This window comes from Ciconia boyciana, chromosome 23, assembly GCF_034638445.1.
Source record: "Ciconia boyciana chromosome 23, ASM3463844v1, whole genome shotgun sequence".
NCBI lineage: Eukaryota > Metazoa > Chordata > Aves > Ciconiiformes > Ciconiidae > Ciconia > Ciconia boyciana.
In genome coordinates, this window is record NC_132956.1 from 5592597 (window position 1) to 5612200 (window position 19604).

The 19604-nt window shown below is 44.8% G+C and overlaps 2 protein-coding genes across 3 annotated transcripts; one reads left to right on the forward strand and one right to left on the reverse strand.

Annotated features, from left to right (window-relative positions):
• Positions 1–653: 653 nt before the first annotated feature.
• SRSF3 (serine and arginine rich splicing factor 3) lies at positions 654–6656 on the reverse strand. 2 transcript variants are annotated; one of them, XM_072844698.1, is made up of 6 exons: positions 6546–6656; positions 5526–5733; positions 4851–4985; positions 2635–2673; positions 1776–1862; positions 654–1504 (listed from the first exon to the last, which is right to left on the reverse strand). In XM_072844698.1, the coding sequence occupies exons 2-6, from the start codon at positions 5729–5731 to the stop codon at positions 1477–1479; spliced, it is 495 nt and encodes a 164-aa protein (XP_072700799.1). In that variant the 5' UTR covers positions 5732–5733; positions 6546–6656; the 3' UTR covers positions 654–1476. The 2 variants fall into 2 exon arrangements, with proteins under 2 accessions (XP_072700799.1, XP_072700798.1); XM_072844697.1 differs by having other exon boundaries at positions 4842–4985.
• Positions 6121–17977, forward strand: LOC140643201 (parathyroid hormone 4-like). The gene is made up of 4 exons (XM_072844700.1): positions 6121–6978; positions 14026–14142; positions 16070–16242; positions 17234–17977. Exons 3-4 carry the CDS (start codon positions 16154–16156, stop codon positions 17634–17636), a joined length of 492 nt encoding a protein of 163 aa, XP_072700801.1. The 5' UTR covers positions 6121–6978; positions 14026–14142; positions 16070–16153; the 3' UTR covers positions 17637–17977.
• Positions 17978–19604: the final 1627 nt, after the last annotated feature.

Here is a 19604-nt window from a genome sequence, read left to right on the forward strand (position 1 = left end):
CATCACAGCTTTGCCATCATCTTGTCCCCGCCTGGATACCGCAAGTGAAGGAAATTAAACCACAAGACTGTTCAGTATGGTGGATTTAATCTAAATGCACATGATGGAAAGTGATGCAGCTCAACTTCTTTTGGATACAGGGAAAAAAGGAGGCATTAGGCCCTTTGCGAGTGCCAGTCACGCTCAAGCCACACCATGGTTTTACACTGCGAGTGAAATCTTCATGCAAAGCTTCAGTTTACAGACCAGCGATTTCAAAACTGAAACATGAAGAATACCTTAAATGCTGCTACAGACCCACATCCAGGATGCAAAAAAAAAAAAGTGTTGTGAACCTTTGAATCTCCAGCTCAGTTTTCACAGAGCTCGCTGTGAGGTGAGAAGTCAACCTAGCGCCTGCTAAGCTCCCCTAGGCTGCCTTTGTAGCGCTGGCATTAGACACCAGTGACAATGTGAGGCCCTGCCCTCGCCAAGGTACAACAGCATCTGAACATTTACTGTTGCAGGTGTCACAGCGAGATGTGGCGAGTGCCATTTTACTCCGTACTGCAGAGCGCATTTGATTTGAACCGAGCTGCACCACAAGACTCAAGTGCACGCCCTGCAAAGCGAATGTATAGAGCAGGTACTCAAGTTAAATACTGAACAACAAGTTGTAACCAAAACTTTAATCCCAAGGATCTCACAAAAGACATTTTACAAGTGACATGAAAATTCTTGTACAGTAAAGAAATGTTTAATTCATAACTTTTACAATGTACCATTACACACTCAACACATCCACTCCAGTTGTCAGTTCTGCTGTGTATTTGGTCTATTCAGAGGTTCTGGAATAGATGGTCATCTACTTAAGTACTCTAGTCACATGAAGTACAAAATTAACTGACCCTACGGCTAAAAATTTATATTTCACATAATATAAAGCAGCTCCGTTCCAGGTAATGGAAGTCAGAACTAGAGCTCTGGATAAAACTGCAGCTCAGTCATTCCCTTCACATGCCACTGGCTCGACGCTCCTGACCGTTTCCGAGAACTGTACTATGAAGCATCTACACCTTGTTCTGCACAGGCGAACACCACTCACAGCCACACTTCCGCAATGAACACATCTTCATTGCACACCTCCTCCCAAAAGCTGAATCCCAGCCAAACATACCCCGGCACGTCCAGACCAGAAACACTATCTATGCGAGAAACTGCTTACTGTTCAACACAAACAAAAAATTATGTAGAATGGTACATTGTAAAGTGATTAATATTACAAATCATATGATCTTCTGCTCAGAACCATATACAGATTCACATCTTTACATTTGCCACCTGTTACAAGATACAAGGAACAAAGCAAGTTCAACAGCTAAAACATTTTAAAAATGCACCAAGCTTCATGAAGTTTCAAAACAAAACAATGTTCTGTACATACTCCTCCCGTCCTCAGATCTAACGACTTCCTGTACACAGCTCCTTCTCAGAGTCCTATTTCCTCTCATTTGACCTGGAGCGACTGAGGAAAAAAAGATGTGTTAGTTTCCAGGTGCCAAGAGCAGCAGCTTTTGCTTCAACACCCCCCAGCCCAACTCAGTAGATGACATTTAAGCATTTTAGAAGTACTGCTCCTTTAATAAAACTGGGTATTTAATTCTTTAAGGTAAAGAACATTGTTAAGGAGCAAGAGATGATCTCCACCACAACCTGTTTCAGTGTTGCTAAGACATGGAAACAATCATTTTTACAGGTTTAGTCAAAACACGCAACCACTCTAAGACTCATCCTACCTGCGAGACCTGGAAAACGAACGAGAAGGCTTGTGATTCCTCTCCCGTGAGAGCGATCTCTCTCTTCTTCTGTCTCTGGAGAGGGACCTGTTGAAGATTACAAAGCAAGATGATTACAGTGTCAAAGCAACACTGAACTAATTAGGCTAACAAGGCTATCTGAAGAGCTTCCCTTCAGGAAGTTAAGGTTAACTACTCAACCAGGGGAAACCTGTTAAAGATTATGGTATTAGCTTTTCCATCAGGTAAGATTAATCAGCTTGAGCCACACAACACAGCTTAAGCTGTGGTGTGAACAGGCATCTATTCCTTTGCAGCCGCTTAAATCTGTTCAGAGTCAGACTGCAAGTGACCATGCCTCCACTAACACAGCCTGTCCACGTATACTTACACATCCCATCCAGTAATGCAGCACCCTATGCTACAAGAATATAAAAATCACCTACGAACTCTGGAAATTCAAAGATCCCAACATAAAACTGTGTTACACCGCTGGGTCATTACCACCTAACACTCTGCAGTACGCAACAGCAGAACACGCTCACTATGTTTCTTATCAGCTGTATTTGTGGCTCACAGTATCTGGAGGAGAGGAACCTTGGGCAGCTGCAGAACAGAAAAACTTCATTACTTCCATTCTTGATATCCTTCAACTGATGACCCTGGAATCTCAGCTAGCTGTGTAAATATATTAACTCCAGGCAAGCGGTATGACAGAAGCGGGCCCATTTCTCCCTTCTGCCGAATCCCAGTGCCTACCCTGGAGTCTATTAATGCATACAGACCAAAAATGAAGCTGGCTGTTTCTTTTTAAACCTTCTGGACAAAGCTGTCCAGTCTGTAATTAACTGATGCATACCTGCTGCGGCTACGAGAAAAGCTTCTCCTTCGCGGTGATCTAGAACCAGAAAAAGAAATGTGAGGCTTTTTATCAATTCTTTCAGCATTAACGGGGCGAGGCATTTCCCAACTTGTCAAACTCACTGTTGGGCCCAGGGAACGTGCCAAGAATAACTGGCATCCATCATCCAGTAAAAGGCATGGAAAGATTAGGCAGTAAATCAAAGCTCAGTGTGAACAGCACGTTTCCAACCACGAATTCGCTTTAACTAAGAATGCTTCATAGCAGAGTTGTCCAATGCAACACTTTCCATTTCAACTAAATACACTGCCCAGAACACCACACCAAAGTCCCACAAGTGGTTCCAAAAAAAATAGCACAGACCAAATGTTTTGGAACCCATGCAAGCCAAAAAGGTCCATGACAAGACATAAGAGATACCAAGTGGAAAAAAAGTGAAAATGAGCTCAGTGTCAATATTGATAATGCCATTAAGTGCTACATTAGAACTGCATATCTGTGATTGTCATTTTTAATGCCATAGAGTGTGTTTAGACTATTTTCTTTTAAAAAAAATAAAAAATAAAAGTAACCTTAGCTCGGCCCAGTTCATCCCAAAAAGTAATTGTTTTAAGTTTTGAAAACTGTTAGTAAAACCATTTAAAGGTGATAGGATTTTTCTGGCAAGGAAAAGCTAAGTTTGTTAGAGCTTTATTAAAAATTTAGTTTGGCATCTCACATGCAAATATATTGTTTTTTACGTTATTCACAGTGTAAGAGCTTCCATATCACCCTTAAAAGTTTTCTCAAGCAACATATGTACGTTACCACTCAATTATGCACAGCCAGCCTTTGATTGAGAAAAGTAATTACTTATAAGCCGCTTACTCCTTATTTTAACCAGCAGTAAACTGTATAAGCAGGAAAAACTTACTAGTTTTTGGTTTCAACAAGCTAGAAATGGTGAGGTGAGGCTGCCGGACTGACTGCCAAGAAGAATTTGCTGAAAAGGTTTTGCCAGATGTTGCGTTGTATTTAGTTGGTTGGCGAAGGGGGTGTTGTGGATTTTTCCTGCTTTTTTGTTAGCCGAAGGCTGCTGCTGTAGTTGTTGTGAAGACATTTGGTAAATAAACAGCTGAGCTGATTGGCCGGGAATGTGTGGGCGGTCGAGGTGGCTGCTGCCGATTTGGTTAAGGTTGGAGAGAAGGCTGAGAGAAAACAGCATGCTCGGGAACCAAAGGGCGGTGCAACCTGACGACTGGCCATGCCTGGGTCATGTGAAACGACACCAGCCAAGCTGAATGGGGCGCGCTGGTCACATGACGCTGAAAGGGCTAGTTGACTGGCTAATGCAGACTCAGAGGGTGGTGAGAAGAGACATGATGGTGACTCTGTAACGGGTTCATTTTTATTAATAGATGGACCAAAAAGCATAAAAAAAATGAAAAACAAGCCATCAGTACAACCATCTATTAGCTAACAAATACTCCTAATGTGTTATTTTTCAACAGCAAAAGGGTAAGCTTGAAACCCTGACTTGTGAGGACTTCACTCACCTGCAACAGGTAAATTCAGTCCTGCAAAAACCACGTTGCAGACTTAAACCGCCAGACCAGCTAGTCTGGGTCCAAGAACGTGTCAGTTACCAAAAATCCTGCTATATTCTAGAGCTGGGTTTGCAAACCTCAAGTGACAGGATCATCACACGATGTTTTAATTGCAAACTAACACTAAAGTGTAAAGACTCTAGATGTTTAGAGCAACTGTTACTTGAGCTATTACTAAACAGCTGCCTACTTGGAAAGTATTTAAATTGTGCAAACAAAGCAGAGAAACACATCTGTATGGAAATGCTAAGCTGCTGTATGTCATGTTTTGCCACTATGGAATAAAGGAAAGGAACAGCCTAAGTTGAAGTATGGGGAAGAAAGGGAAAGTGTGACTAGAAGATGAGCAGATTTTAGGAGGAACGAGGGTAAGTCCAGGATAGAGGGCACTGACTACCAACTGGCACAGTGACCTAAGGACAAAAGCCAACATTCAACACAACTTAAGTTCACCTCGATTTTGTGGGGTTTTGGGGTTTGTTTCTTTTTTTTTTAGCATTTGCCATCTCCAAATTGTGATCAGATAGATGAATGTTATCCATCAACATGCTTTTAAAAAGCCTGCTTCTAGGACGCTAAGTGGTAATAGTGCCAACAGCTCTATGAGCATACTCTGACCTAGAGTACCTGCGACGAGGAGGAGGACTTCTTCTGCGATAGTCATCTCGAGGACGCCTGCCCCAGGATGGAGGTGGACCACGGTTCCGACTCCGTTTCTCACCATTGGAGAGCTCCACTCTGACACGACACCCACAGAGGGTTCTGGGAAGAGATTGACATCAGTTAGCATGTCTAGGGACGAGCTGGCGTGCAGAAGAAAACCTATAGAATCAAGGGAGGGAAAAGGACTAGACAACAAGGGGAAAAATATTCTGTGTATACACTCTAGTCCAAGTACACAGTATTCAGAGTCTAAAAAAGTAGCCTCCAGTGTGACAGACAAAAGGTTGGGCCACTTCTGAAAGCTTGCCATGCTATTAAAGCAGGCAGAGAAGGAACCAAGGAGTCTCCCTGATCAGTTTTGCCTCTTTATAGTAACACCATCTTGAATTTTACTGCGCACCAAGAGGTCCAAGTCATGTCTAACTTGGGAGCCCAACTCCAAAATGTAAAATTAACTGTCCCAGTGCTATTCCTGCACTATTAAGAAAGACTTATAGCACCGTACGAATAAATATTGCATAACAAATGTGTCAAGTCCTTGGTTTTGCCACTTGAAGCTTCCCAATTTAAACTGTATCACTACCCACAATTTCTCATATTTTCACCAGGCAAGCCAATCACGCAAAAAGCACATTTTACCTTCCATCTAGTTCTCTTACTGCATCAGCTGCATCTCGTGGATCTTCAAATTCCACAAAGGCAAAACCAGGAGGATTTCTCGCCACCCATACACTGCGCAGTGGTCCATAGTAGCCAAAAGCTCGCTCTAATTCAGTTTTGTTGCCATTGTTTCCAAGGTTACCCACATAAACCTTGCAGTCCAGCGGACAAGAGTCACGATGCATTGCTAGGACAAAAAAAAAGGCTCATGTATATTTAACACACAGCAAGTGTTTATTCACTTACGAGGGAAGTAATTCTGTTGATTGCTTTTCCCAGAAACTTCAACAGCTGTATGATCCGACATGATAGAAACATTAACCTGTGTGGAAGGGGCGGGGGGAGGGGCAGGAGGAGAGTGTTCAAAACAAACACAAAACCTAGCTGCTATATCGTAACCGTGATTAAAATTCACTACTTCAAAGAATTCCGTTTACTTGGAAGGCCCCCAACTTCGAAGGGGGATGCTTCTCTGCGCCCCTCTCCCCTGCCCCTGGCTTACAGCGGGGGCCGGGCCTGCAGGGGGAGCGCTGCGCGGGAGAAGGGCTCCATTGTTCTCGGAGCGGGAGTCGGGGGAAGCTGCACATGCTGGGGGGAGAAGCAGCGCCATCTCCGGCGGAGGCCACGCCGGGAGCGCTCCGGGAATCCCTCCAGAGCGTCTCCTCAGCAATGCGTGAGGAACCAGCGCTCCCCCGGAGCGGGCGGGAAGGCGACACACCACCCCCGCGGCACCTCCCGCCCAGCCGCACCTCGCCTCACTGGCCACAGCCGCGGAGAAAAGACGGCGAGCGGGCTCTTCAAAGCAATCCGTGGCCTACCCGCCTTCTCCCCGCCCGGCTTTCCTCAGCGTGGCGGCAGCCACCGCCCGCGGCCCAGCTTTACAAAATGGCGGCTGCTCTTTGTTTGCCGCCACCGGGCCCCGCCGCTTCCATCCGCCCTGCCAGGGACCGAGACCGCGGGTGCCGCCTCCCCCCCGCCCTCCGAGGTGAAGATCCTCACCGATGCTAAGAGGGAGGGCGCGCGAAGGGAGCCCGCGCTAAATTCGTAGCCGACTCGACCCTCAACGAGACTCCCGCTCCGCTTTTCCTCACTGGACAAAATGGCGGCGGGCGCCTACCCCGCCCGCCCTTATATACTGGTAGCCCGCTCCCACGTGATGCCACCCGGCAGCAAATCAGAGGGTGCCGTTCCGCTGATTGACAACTCGCTTCATCCCGCCGCCTCCGCGCGGCCCCAAACGGCGGCGGGCGGGCTTCTTCTCAGCGACAACAGCGGGAGCCCTGCGGCCGCTCCGCCGGAGAGATCTTCCCCTCCTCTCGCCCAAAATTTCGCTTTAGAAACTGATGATCGAGGGAAGACTTCAGGTCTCTGAAATCAGGAAACGGCAACACACACAAGGAGGCTGTTTTGTTGGCTAAAAAGGAAAAAGAAGGTTTTCTTTTCTTGTTACGTCTTTCTGACCCAGTGGGATACATTCAGGCCGTGTTTTTTAAGCATCGTGTCCTCATCAAGTAGCATTTTACATGTATGAAAGCTTCGATTCACTAATGGCCAGTTTTCCCCATGGGTAGGGCCTTTAAATAAATGTGTTGAGCAAACCGGTGTTAACCCATAGTTTTTGGTAAATTTTATGTCTGGGCTTCCGCCTACTGAGGCACAGAAGAGTGATGTTTTGCAGCACTCGATTTGAACTGAGGAATTTTGGTTACAGAGGGCATTGTTAGTGGTGTTGACGTGCTTTGCTAAACTCTCATACATTTAGCTAGGACATAGGAGTTTTAACACCAGTTTAAAAAAAACTTGCTCCAGAGGGGTTGCCTTAGATAACAAACCTCTTGTTTTGCATTATCAGGTAATGTGAGAAACCCATCCAGCGCTGTTGCTGCAATAACTTCCCAAACGTCACTTTGCAGCCATATCTGTAGGTTGTGTTTAATCCAGACCGTACCTTTTTGACTTGGGCCAAACAACATATTTATCTGGTACAAGTATAATTAATAATACTTTGAGTAGGCATTTTGAGTACAAATGCCTTTGATAAGGCATTTTGAGTACAAATTAATGCACGTGCACTGTGTTTTCCAAGCAGGAACTGTGCAGAGGATGGGGCATCCTCAGTCTACTAGAATTGTACCAGCATCTAAAAAAAATTACTGGAATTAAAGACAACCAGCTGATATAATTTATTAGAATTTTCCAAAATCTTTTGCAGCATCCCTCATTATTTTTAAGAGCCTCGTCTCAGTAAAATCCTCCCAAGCGTCAAAATTGGCCAAGGGACAGAAAACCAACAAGGATTTTGAGGTAACTGATGCTCTAAACTATATCCTGTGTGCAGTTATCTGACAGTTACCTGCTTTTAATTAAACTAATGCATTGTAATCTAAGTTAGCTGATGGTTAATTTCCTGAGGCAGCACAAAGAAAGGAAATAATTCAAAGCTGACTTGGGGCTGTTCAGCCATTTCACTTTATGACTTCTCTGAGATGGTGATTTCCCATGCTCGCCTCCCTTCTCGATTGGTGTTTGCAACATTAACTAGACCCTGCATCACGTCACATAATATATATCTGAAACATGATTTAAGTTTTGCAATAATGAGTATTTAAAAAAAAAGAAACCAAAACAACCAAACATTAGTTAGAGAGCAACTCGGACAACCTTGTAATCTTAACAGATCTTTTAACTTCACACCAACGTTACACATGACATATGAAAATAATTACAGATGACAGACTTGGCAACAAAGGATTTATTCAGAAGTAGGTTCACCTCCTGCAAAGTAAACAGGGCATTCAGCACTCATGTAGGATATACTACCTGTTCTATTCAAGGCACTTCTTACATGGGCTTAGGCCCATCACCATGCTTTATAAATCACATGCCGTAAAAAGCATGTCATCCAAACATAATCCATTTTCAGTTTGCTTTTGGTGTTCAATCACCCTTCAATCTAGTTTCTAGATTGAAGAAAAGAAACTAAACGTGGCACATAACTATGACAAAAGGCAGAGGTCAGAACAGAGGCAACTGTATTCAGCCAAAACCCCAACCTATTTCCACAGTTGGTTTTAGGATGCCCCAACACAGCCACCCAGCACTTCAGTAATTCAAAAGTCAGCATTTTGGTTGTCCTCTGAAAGATGATACCCTGAATCAACTCTGAGCGTCACTATATATGTGTACATGTATACGTATAGGAAAGCTGCATTGTGTTACATTACTTTTTTCCTCATTGCAAGTTCATAAGATAGTTTGAAAAATTCTGCTGCATTGCAACTCTCTTGCTTTTGCAGTAAGAAAATACCATTTGTGTCCAGTATTTATGAGATGTACAGAACTTTTACATTCATCAGATATTCCGTAAAAGCAAGGAGAGAACATGGACCTTACAAACAAACCAGATCTACTTTAAACAGGTTGGCCAAGACTAGATTGAAAAGGCACCTAACGCCTGCACAATTACAGCAGAGCACAGTTATCTGTGTGACCAGAATTCATGACCACACTGACAAGAAGTAAGGTGTTATATTCAGGCTGCTGTCATGGTTTCTGAGATTTAAATCTCATATAAGAAAATGAACATATTCTAGCCGTTACGGTTTGGAAGAAACCTCAGGCACGTGAGTCAAATTTAAGGGATACTGAGGGAGACAGACAATATTTATTGAAGAGTATTTCTATCAGCAATAGGATCTCTTAAGAGTTGCTCCTCAAGCGAAACTAGACAATAGCAAAAACACTTATTTACTGGCATGATTATATCTACAGAAAGGTCTTTTGCTAGGAAATGTCATTACGCATACACAACAGGAACTGGTCTGAGGGGACGGGCCTTTACTTCAGTCAGAAAACTGAACGCACGTAGTCATACCTCAGCTAGCTGCTTGTGAAGTTCTTGTGGATTTAACTCATTTTCACATCCTGCCAATAGACTAATCTTGATGAAGGCTATTTTCTAAAGAAACAGTGACTTACACTTGTCTGATCTTTAGATATGTTACAACCAGCTCGTGTAAGCTTATTCCTGCCACGACTGCTCTTCTGTTTACAGGGTACAAGTCCCTGTTCCCCTATTCCCTCACTTTGAAAATGTACAAATTTTTACACTGTGAAAGCTTTTAGTTGTGCCTCAGACCTTAAGTAAAGGGAGAGTGGAACAAGAGACTGTAATTTATACCTCATAGGCCTAAACTAAGACACACTCGGCATCCAGTGCAGGGACACAGGATGCCCAAGACTGAAGCACTTCGGGATCATTCTGCAAGAAGTCCATTTACTGGAATGACATGTCATTTGGAGACTCTTAGCTCCTCAACCTTCATCCCCATCTTTCCAGGTGTGAGCCTTCTGCCATTGTTGGGGTCCCACCTCCTCCTACATCTTTTACATCTGAGGACTGGGTATTAATCAGAACCCCAGACCCTGTGCTGGGAGCCCCACGACCTCTGCATGGTGGCAGACTGACACACCGCTCTCCCTCAGGGCCAGTACACCGTTTGCTGGCACTAGAAAGAAATCAGAAATCCAGACCAGCTCTTGGCCAACTTGGACCTTTCAGAAACACCTTCTTGGTCCTACAGACATGAGCGACTGGGCATCCTCTCTAGCATAAAGCCCTCTAGGCTGGGGACAAGAGAGCCAATTCCCAGGTAACATCAGGGCTCCCCTGCTTCTCCGGCAGGATTTGGGGCTGCCCCTGAACCACAGCCCTCCACTCACCTGGGGTCAGCACCCACCTGCCCACCCCTGTCCCCGGCCCAGCCAAACCGAGGCGTGGGCACCAGATGGCGGCATTCTCTTCTCGCAGGGGCAGGTCCCAGCGAGCTCCCTCCCAGGGCGGGCAGGCCCCATGGCACTGGGAGATACCCCTCCTTTTATTTTGTTTCTGCTCAGTCGAGGTTCTCAGCAGGCTTCTCCAGGCATACTACAACGCTGTCGAACCAGGGATAAACTCAGGGAGCCCAGTGGGGGTTACAGAAGCAGCACAAGGGACTGGAGGCTTTGTCTCAGCTTCACCTGAATTTGTTTTGCACACAGAAAATATTCCATCTGGAGAATATTTTGGGAAGGAAAAAGAAAGAGGCAGCCCCAGGCTTGGCTCCGGGACAGGTTTTGCAGGACAAAACACTTACCCTTGCTACTGTGTTCAGAGCTGTGAGTCTCAGGCACTTCTGTAAATCTGGCTTGAGATCAGAAAATGGAAAATTCAAACAGTGAGCCTGACTCACTGCTGTTCAACTCTAATTTTAATCCCCTGGAAGATGGGAGTTCTCTCTGGGATGATGCAGTACGTAGTGGCTTAGGGGCCAGGATTTAAAACTGCCCACGCAGCCTAGACGCTGGCCCTGGAGCCTATCTCCCCTAAATGCGACTACCTACGCCTCTCCGGATTGCACAAGTCTGTCCCCCCCAGCAATCAGAAGGTGATACTGAAGAGCTATAAGCACCCAAACCGAGGGGAAGCCTGGAGCCTGCTCTCTCAAGGACCTAAATTTCATCTCCTTTAAATGGTTACTGAGGTGATGCTGCTGCTGGCTCCTTCCTCCCAGGGCAGAGGGCTAGTGATGGCCCCTGTCGTGCCAAGTGATGTGGGTGTGGTGGTGCAAAGCCTTCGTGGCCTCCGCGTTTGCTGCGAGGTGTCATTTCCTCTGATCTCTCAATTAGGGAGGCCAGGAAGGGAGAGCAGCCATTCATTAGCAGCTGCTGCACCAGCAGCTCAGGGGAACTACGTTCACCATCCAAGTGTGGTCAAACAGTTTCCTCTCACCAGGGCGGTGTCCTTTCCACGCACCGCACTGAGCAGCTCATATGAACTGTAGTCTGTTAGGCTAACAGCAGTTAGGGGGGAGAAAAACAACCCAATCCAAAAAAACAAACTCAATTTTTACATTGGAGAAGCACGAAGCCTTCTGGAGCCCACGCTCCTGTTAGTAGTGAGTAACAGAGAACACGTGGAAAAAAATCATCAGATCTTTCCGTCCCTCTCCCTACAGATAGAGGGATGCAGTGCAGTCTTTGTCTAATTAAGTTTTCAAATCCCAGGCAGAGGATCCCCCTTGCCCTAACGAGGCTATTTGCACATTTGCTTTGCTTTCTGTTCCCTCCCCCCATTCCTCCTTCCCCCTCAACTGGGCCTCCAGGCTTTCTCTTTCCTTTTTCTTTCATGCTCTGCAGCAAGCCATATTCCCTTCCTCCCCCACCTGGCTCCCCGGGGAGAGGACTGGAAAGCAAAACAAAAGAATCACTCACTGGGAAAGCATAATTTGCACAGCCCTCCTCGCTCGAACACTCCTGCTGAAAAAGGGGATTGAACAGCCAAGGCACCCTCTCCTGCGAAGTCAGGCTTTAAGACCAGGAAAAACCGGAGGGTGGGAGCAAAGGCTTTGAAGCCAAGGCTAAAACCTTTGATAGCTCCAAGTGTGCTTGGAGGGAGGCCCCGAGGTAAGCAAACTCCAATCAGCCGGGTTTGCTGGTTACTTCCCTGGCAAAACGGGCTCTTAGTTGGCTCTACGCTGTTCAGGGCTCTTGCAGAGATTAATCTATACCAGCTAAAAATATCACCTGGTAGTGCTGTTTGTACAATTTCTCCTTGTGAAATTAGCAATGTTCCCATCATAGAAATATTAACGACTATGTGTGTGGCTGTGGTATAAGCTGTGCAATCAACACATTTTATATTTCCTTTAGAAATACTGCAAACCATGGAAATCAATCCCTGCAAGCATCTCTTCCCTACTGCGCTGCTAGTGCTGGTAACTCTGTGCCGGCTGCTTCTCAAAGACATATCATAACTTCATTGCAGTCCATCCTCACATGCGCCTCTCAAGGAGATGTTACAAAGTAATGTCCAGGGTTATTTTGACTTCTTCTAAGTCCTTGGGTGGAAAGAAATATCCAGTGGAAGAGCGTAGCCACGGCAATGTGGTTTGGCCATTACAGAATGCTTCAAGTGCCCATTGACTGACCCCATTGCGGTGTCTCTGGCCCGCCTGCAGTCACTGGGATTAATGCGGTATTAGTTCTTCCGCTGGAGATGCCAGTAACTGCATTCAATGAAAACCTATTATATAATGGAGACTTGAAAAGTTCAAGGATGAATTGGACCAGATGTTTTGGACATGACTTTGGCCAATGCTTATTAGTCCTCAAAGATGTAACTAAGAAACCTTGGTTTCACAGGCAGATAATTCAGTGTAACTGCAGTGTAACTGCTACCCTGGAAACTAAGATGCGAAGCACGCCTGTTTTACCAACATTTAACAAATGTCATCTTTAATTGGTGATTAAAGTTCCTCACTTTGTTCTCTTTAATGAGTGACACTCTCCTTAACAATTGGGACTCACATAATGAAATCAGGAATGCTTATTTGATTGCTCTGAAATAGCGGGGCTCAAAATAAGCCATCATGAGGAATTTAATAAAAAGCAATTTGATGTCCATAGAAGCTGCGAGAATAGATGAGGTTGTGCGAGCACTGCTAACAGGGCCTGCCTCTGTTTGGACAACGTGTGTGCGTCCACCTGAGATGGGTTTAACGGGAAGGTATGGCTGTACCTATGTGAAAAGAATTGGTAGCTTCTGGTAACACTAAGCAAATTATCTCTTCAGTCTTTCCAGGGAATTTTTCCTCAGAGATGACAAAGGCATTCTCTTTCTTTCACTTAGAGAAATAGGAACTAGTCCTCTTAAATAGACTAGTGTTTCAGCCTAATGCTCCAGCCACATCCTGAGTATGCAAATTCTGTTGAAGTCACCTAGTTAGAGATGATGGAGCGAGTATCAAACCTCACACGGCATCAACTCCTATGGTTTCAAAGCATATCAGAATTTGGCTTTTGGCCTGAGCTACTACTTGCATTTTTACTGTTTAGTCAGTTGATAAGCCTTCTCCGTATCTCCCTGGTTTCCAAGATATAAACCAAATATATTTACTGTACAATCAGTGGATTTAAATGAAATTTGTACTGAACATTAAAATCCAGTGGGATCTTATTTACCAACTCCTCATTTAGATTTTCTGCTAGTAACTGTCCCATTTTGCTAATTGTCTGACAACTGGCATTACAGAGTTCATCAGTATTGTTGATTCAGATTCCTGCTACGCAACATTAGTGTCCTCTATGTGGGTCCATGAGGACAGCAAAGGAGGGAGACCTCTTTTGCATACCAGAGACATTTTTCCTGATCAACCCTGGAACAACAGGTTTGAATATCCCTTTTCCATCATCTTGGGGCACAGGAACGCTGTGTTAGAATAAAAAGTTCTCACAAAGCAGGAGAGACAGCAAAGCAGTAAGAAACTGTCCACAAGCTTGTGATCTTTTCCTTAGTCACAGCTGAACAGAACATTTTAGAATCCAAGATTTATTGTCACTGGAAACAGGGAGCTGTCTCATTTCACTCACACGAGAGGAAAGGCCTTAGTCACAAAGTGCTGTAGAGATCATTTCTATTGTTTTGGTGGTTTCTGGGCAGGTATAAAAGAAGGTGAAAGGCACTTGTTGTCATTGCAACTGGAACATCACGACAAGACTGGCAAGGAGACACATCTCTGCAGATCAGAACTTCACTGTGATCTCTACAAGATCAACGGTAAGTAGGTGATGTTACTTTTGTGACTGGAAGGTGCTTTTTAATTAATACATAGTTTATTGTTGATAACAATAGTAAAGTATAGCTTATCTGTTATGTATAAGCAGGAGTTCTACGTTAGCATAACCTAAAATAATATACAGCACGTAAGTACACATATATCTATATGTATATTTATGTGTATATGTCTGTATTTAATACATAAATTTTAAAATTGGAACTAGTACCTATTTGTTCTTTCATGCCTAGTTTAATTTGAACGTATTGTCCAAGGAAATTACTCACAAATTAGTGGAGTAGAGTTTATTAAGAAAAGCTTAATTTTTACAACCAAATGTATGATATAATTTGCCTTTCTATCCAGTCACTGACAATTCAATATTCAAGTTAGTATAAAGAAAATTCATTTGAGGAGGTGCTGAATTTTTTATTAACCCAAACTGCTTCTGCACAAAAAGAAGCATTTCTTAAAAAAATTAGTAGCCTCGTTATACGGGAACATATCTTTACTATTCTTACATAACAATGTAAATGCTGCAACTTTTGTTTTGTTGTCCATCTAGGTTTTGATGTAACAATTAATACAGGATTTCTAGTAAATAACTAAAGGGACAGGCTGGAGCCAATCCTAAAAGCAGGGTACAGTCATTAGTGTAAAAAATGCAGACATTTCAATGATAGACCTGGCGATAAAGGAGCGGTGGGGTTGAAAGGATGGGTAGATAGAGGCGTACCAATGCCAGGAGCAGATATATAACTGAATGCAGTTATTACTTAGACGAAAATAATCATTGCACAGTGACATTTTCTAGTTGTCATTTCCCTAAGCCAGAAATCCAGTTCTTTACAGAAAAGAAATCCAGTATCAGTCTAATATTAATCATCCTCGTTGTGCTTTAGCCCCAGTCGGCAATTAAGCACCACACAGCTGCTCGCTCACCCTCCCCCCCCGGTGGGATGGGGGAGAGAATCGGGAGAGCAAAAGTAAGAAAACTCGTGGGTTGAGATAAGAACAGTTTAATAATTTGAACAACAAAAAAAATTGTAATGAGAATGAAAACAACAAGAGAGCGAGAGAGGAACAAAACCCAAGGAAAAAAAAAAAAGTGATAACAACTGCTCACCACCTGCCAACCGATGCCCATCCCATCCCCGAGCAGCGACCGCTGCCCCCTGGCCAACTCCCCCAGTTTCTATACTGAGCATGATGCCATATGGTATGGAATAGCCCTTTGGCCAGTTTGGATCAACTATCCTGGCTGTTCCCCCTCCCAGTTCCTTGTGCACCTGGCAGAGCAAGGGAAGCTGCAAAGTCCTTGACCGGTGTAAACACGCCTTAGCAACAGCCAAAACATCAGCGTGTTACCAATATTATTCTCATACTAAAATCCAAAACGCAGCACTATACCAGTTACGAGGAAAAAAATTAACTCTATCCCAGCTGAAAGCAGGACACTCGCGCAGTGGCAGATTCGGATGTCAGCACTTGTATTGCTTGTGGAAAAGGTTGTTTTAATAACGGTCCAAATCCCAGGGCTGAGTACACCTTTGAACTTGATCTGCATGGTCCAGTCTTAAACTCTTCTCAGAGTTTTGTGACAGATTTCTTAGGCAGCAATCCCAATCTTTTTGTTAATTTTCTGCTAAGGTTTTATCAGGAAGGTCTCTTGCCAGTTCTAAATGAAATTATCTCCTGTGCTTGCAAATGCACAAGAGTGGGAAGCAGTATATTGAGAGGCAAGAGTGGAAAAGGAGATCTAGGACTCTTAGCAAGGAAATGTAGAAATATACTATGAAATCTATTAATCTTTTACTGGTATATGTTACAAATCCACACATCTGATGTTCTGGGAGGTCCTGGGATGATGTACCATAGTACAATGCTCCGCTTTTACCAGTGCTTAAAGGCTGAAATTAATTTTGTCAGGTGAAAGAAGGAACAGAGAAAAAAAGATATTTGATCATACTGTCAGCTTCTTGTCCCGTGGAGCAGATTTAAAGAAGAGAGAAAATGTTCCTGCCCCAGAGATCTCTGCAGACGGTTACATTTTTGGCAATTCTTTTTTTTGCCTGTTTTGCAACGTGTCAAGACACTGAAAAGTAAGCAATATCATCCTTTTACTTAGTATCGTTAGAAGACTTTGATTTAATGGGCTGTATTCTCCACTGCTGTCATTTACTCCAGGGCATGGTGGAAGGAAAATTCTATACATTTGATATGGCAACATTTTACATAGCCCTCTATGCAGTATAAAATTAGACCAATTGCATTTTTAGATGTGTAACATATACCACATTTCAGTGGATGCTTTTAAACACAGTGTAGCAAACCAAGGATGTTCAACACAAGCCATGGAAATGGCACGTACTAAAATTCCGTATTTAGGTTCCCATTCAGATCCAAATCTGCAGTGGGAGTCTATAGCTGCAGTTAGCTGTTATCTAAACAGCCTGAAATCCAGAAATATTTGCATCCCAGAATCAGCCTGCCCTCCCCAGTTATATTTGGCTCAAAATTTTTGGTATATCTGAGGAAAATAAGGATTTGTTTTCATTTCATGGACACCACTGATTTCTGTTAAATTACTCCTGACGTACAGCTCTGGAAGGAAAGAAACAAACCCAACAATCCTGGAACACTAAGGTCATGAAAAGGGCATTTTATTCTGGTATTTAACCTCTGAAAAGAACCCAAATTTGGGAAAGGCCAAATCTCTGTAAGAGCTCTTTATTCCTGCTAAGGTAATTTTGTCACTGTCTCTGCAGTGACAAATTCAAGGCATACCTTTTGGGAATGGCATAGTGTTTCAGCTTCCCATCTTCAGGAACTGGCTGCCTCACAGGCTGCCCGAGCCAGCCTGCGTGGGAGTGCCGATGCTGCGGGCTTTGCCAGGCTCAGGCTGGCTGTGGGCACCAGCACTACTAGCCTCACCTCGGGGCTGTCCTCCACATCATGTGTGGACACCACCAATGCTCCTTCCTCAGCTTAGAGAAGCATCTAAGATTGATGGATGTAAATCAGCGCTGTTTGAAAGAGGAGCTTAGATCCGGCTGTGCTTGTTTCCTAACTAACTCTTTCCTCCCGTTGCAGTAAAAGAGCAGTGACGGAGCATCAGCTCATGCATGACAAAGGGAGGGCATTTCAAGGGCTGAAGCGCCTGATGTGGCTCCACAATGCCCTAGGTAGCGTGCACACAGCCAGCAGCAGGGATATTTCACTTTCAAATGCCATGGGGGATTCTCAGAAGAGCCAAGATCCCTCAGATCTCTACAACAGCATCAGCAGAGACGAGACTTCAAGCCTGATGAAGCAGCTGCTGGAACTGATGGAAGAAGAGCAGGGCTTCCCCCCGTTAAAGCAGCTGGATTTGCTGCAGTATGTGAAGACCCCAAAGGGTAACTGGAACCCACAAGACCTTTTCGACCTCCTTCAAATCAAAGAGCTGGGCAGCAAGAGACATCCTAGCACCCAGCCACAGAACTTTTCCCACTAGCCTCAATCCAGCCCAGTCCGTCCATTGCTTTAGACATGTGATGTTGTAAGGAAAAGCTCTAGCACAAAGGTGAACCGCAAAAGAAAAATAATGTCTGTTTGTTCCATTAATTACTTCTAGATGTTGACAAGAGACCCTTATAAGGACCCAGGTTCTCTCCCTAGCAGGCAGTCTGAGTACTGCGATTGTGAGATGGGGTCATTTGTCACAGGCCAGAAATCTCTCCATGGCCGGGCCCTCCCTGGCTGTTACTGGTGTCTTAGAGCTGTGGCAGCAATTTGTAGCTCTTGTAGGCCACATGTAGCAGGAGGTTTGGTTCATTAATCTGCATATTCACAGGCTCACTTGCAGTCTCATGTTTTGACTCCTGAAGAAGCAGTTGCCTCCTCATACCGATTCTCTTCCATTTCACACCTGCCTGCAGTTCTGCCCTGCTCTGCGGTAGTAATGACTCTCCGTATACTTTATGTCCAATGGTTTGGTTTTTTCCTGCTTCTCTGGCCTATAGAATGTTTTAAGCCTCTCGTCTCTCAAGTTTTCCTTCAGGGTGGCAAACTTTTGCCAGGCCACAGAGGTAGAAGTTGGCAGTGATCCCCACCCTCCTAGCCAAAGCCCTAGACATTTACCTTATTCTGCTGGTGGAAGAGATGAGAGTCAGCTTCCAGGGTCCCTATTTGAGCCTTTTGTTTCAAGACTTCCTACCTTTTCTTCGTTCATGTGAAATCCTCTCTAAGAGCTCCTACAGTGCATCAAGTTTTCTCGGCAGAAAACCAGCTTCATGAGGCCATCTGTGTTTCCTGAAAGAGGTAGCACATGATTTTGCTATTCACTTTTAATACCAAACTGACCGGTTCTGTCTAAGCAAAGCAAGGTCCAGTTTAATTGCAAAATCAGTCTTTCAGAAATTAAATCTCTGTCATGTGTGCTACAAATACATCAGCATTTCCATCATGTAGGGCCTATATGTGCCATTTTAAATCCTGAAATTCCTCTGTTGCTGATAGACTTCAACTGCATGTGCAGAAGGTATTTCTGAATGATTAAAACCCAAGAACTCTTTGATGTTGTTAATAATAAAAACGCTTTTCACCTTCTGAATTGCACTTGCTTTTTTTGTAGAAATGTAAATAAGATGAAGCAAAATCCTCTTTTGCTAGTATCCCCACACATTTGGGATGAGTGTGGAATCACATTTCTTTCATCATGCCATTCCTCAGAGCTCCCCAGTAGGTTCCCAAGCCCAATCAAACCATTACTGAAACAGATGGTTTCAGATGTTCTTGAAGAGCAGAAGAGGGCTGAGATGCAAAAGGGTTATACTGCCCAAAGAAGCAGTTTGCTGAGCTGGGACGTGGGAGCCCTTCCTCCCCTGAGCCCATCTCTGGGCTGTGCCAGACTTCAGAGCCGGGGGGTGAAACTGAGGGGACCTATGAAAAGCCCAAACCTCTTGGAAATCGCTGCGTCCCACTCGGCACGCTCTGTGGATCAGTCCGTCTACCCTTGCAGATGAGGCTTCCTCTTGGGCTGAGGGACTGTTTCCTGAGCTCCTCCTGGGAGGCTGAGGTGACCACTGCAGTCTTGGTGGCACCTCTCCCTGGGTACATCTCACCCCTGTGGTCACCACACGGTGACCTGATGCCTATCAACCCTGTGGGGATGGGGAAAAGCCAACCTCCCCTCAACCGTGGGCTGGATGGCGAGGCGAGGCCGCGCGCTGTGAAGCTGCAGGCCACAGTGCCATTACGCAGAGGAGGGAAAGAAGCAGGACAGGGCTCCCCAGGCCTGCAGGAGCACCGCAGGCAGGCTGGCACCCTACACCTTAAAGCGCTAGTACCTCTGGCTGGGCCCAATGGAGAAAAAGGCTGATTTGAAATAAAACGCGTGGATGTTACCACGCCCGACATCGCTGGGCCTGCACCAGCACCCCTCAGGTGCGGCCGCATCTCCCTGGGCCCGGAGCACACTGCG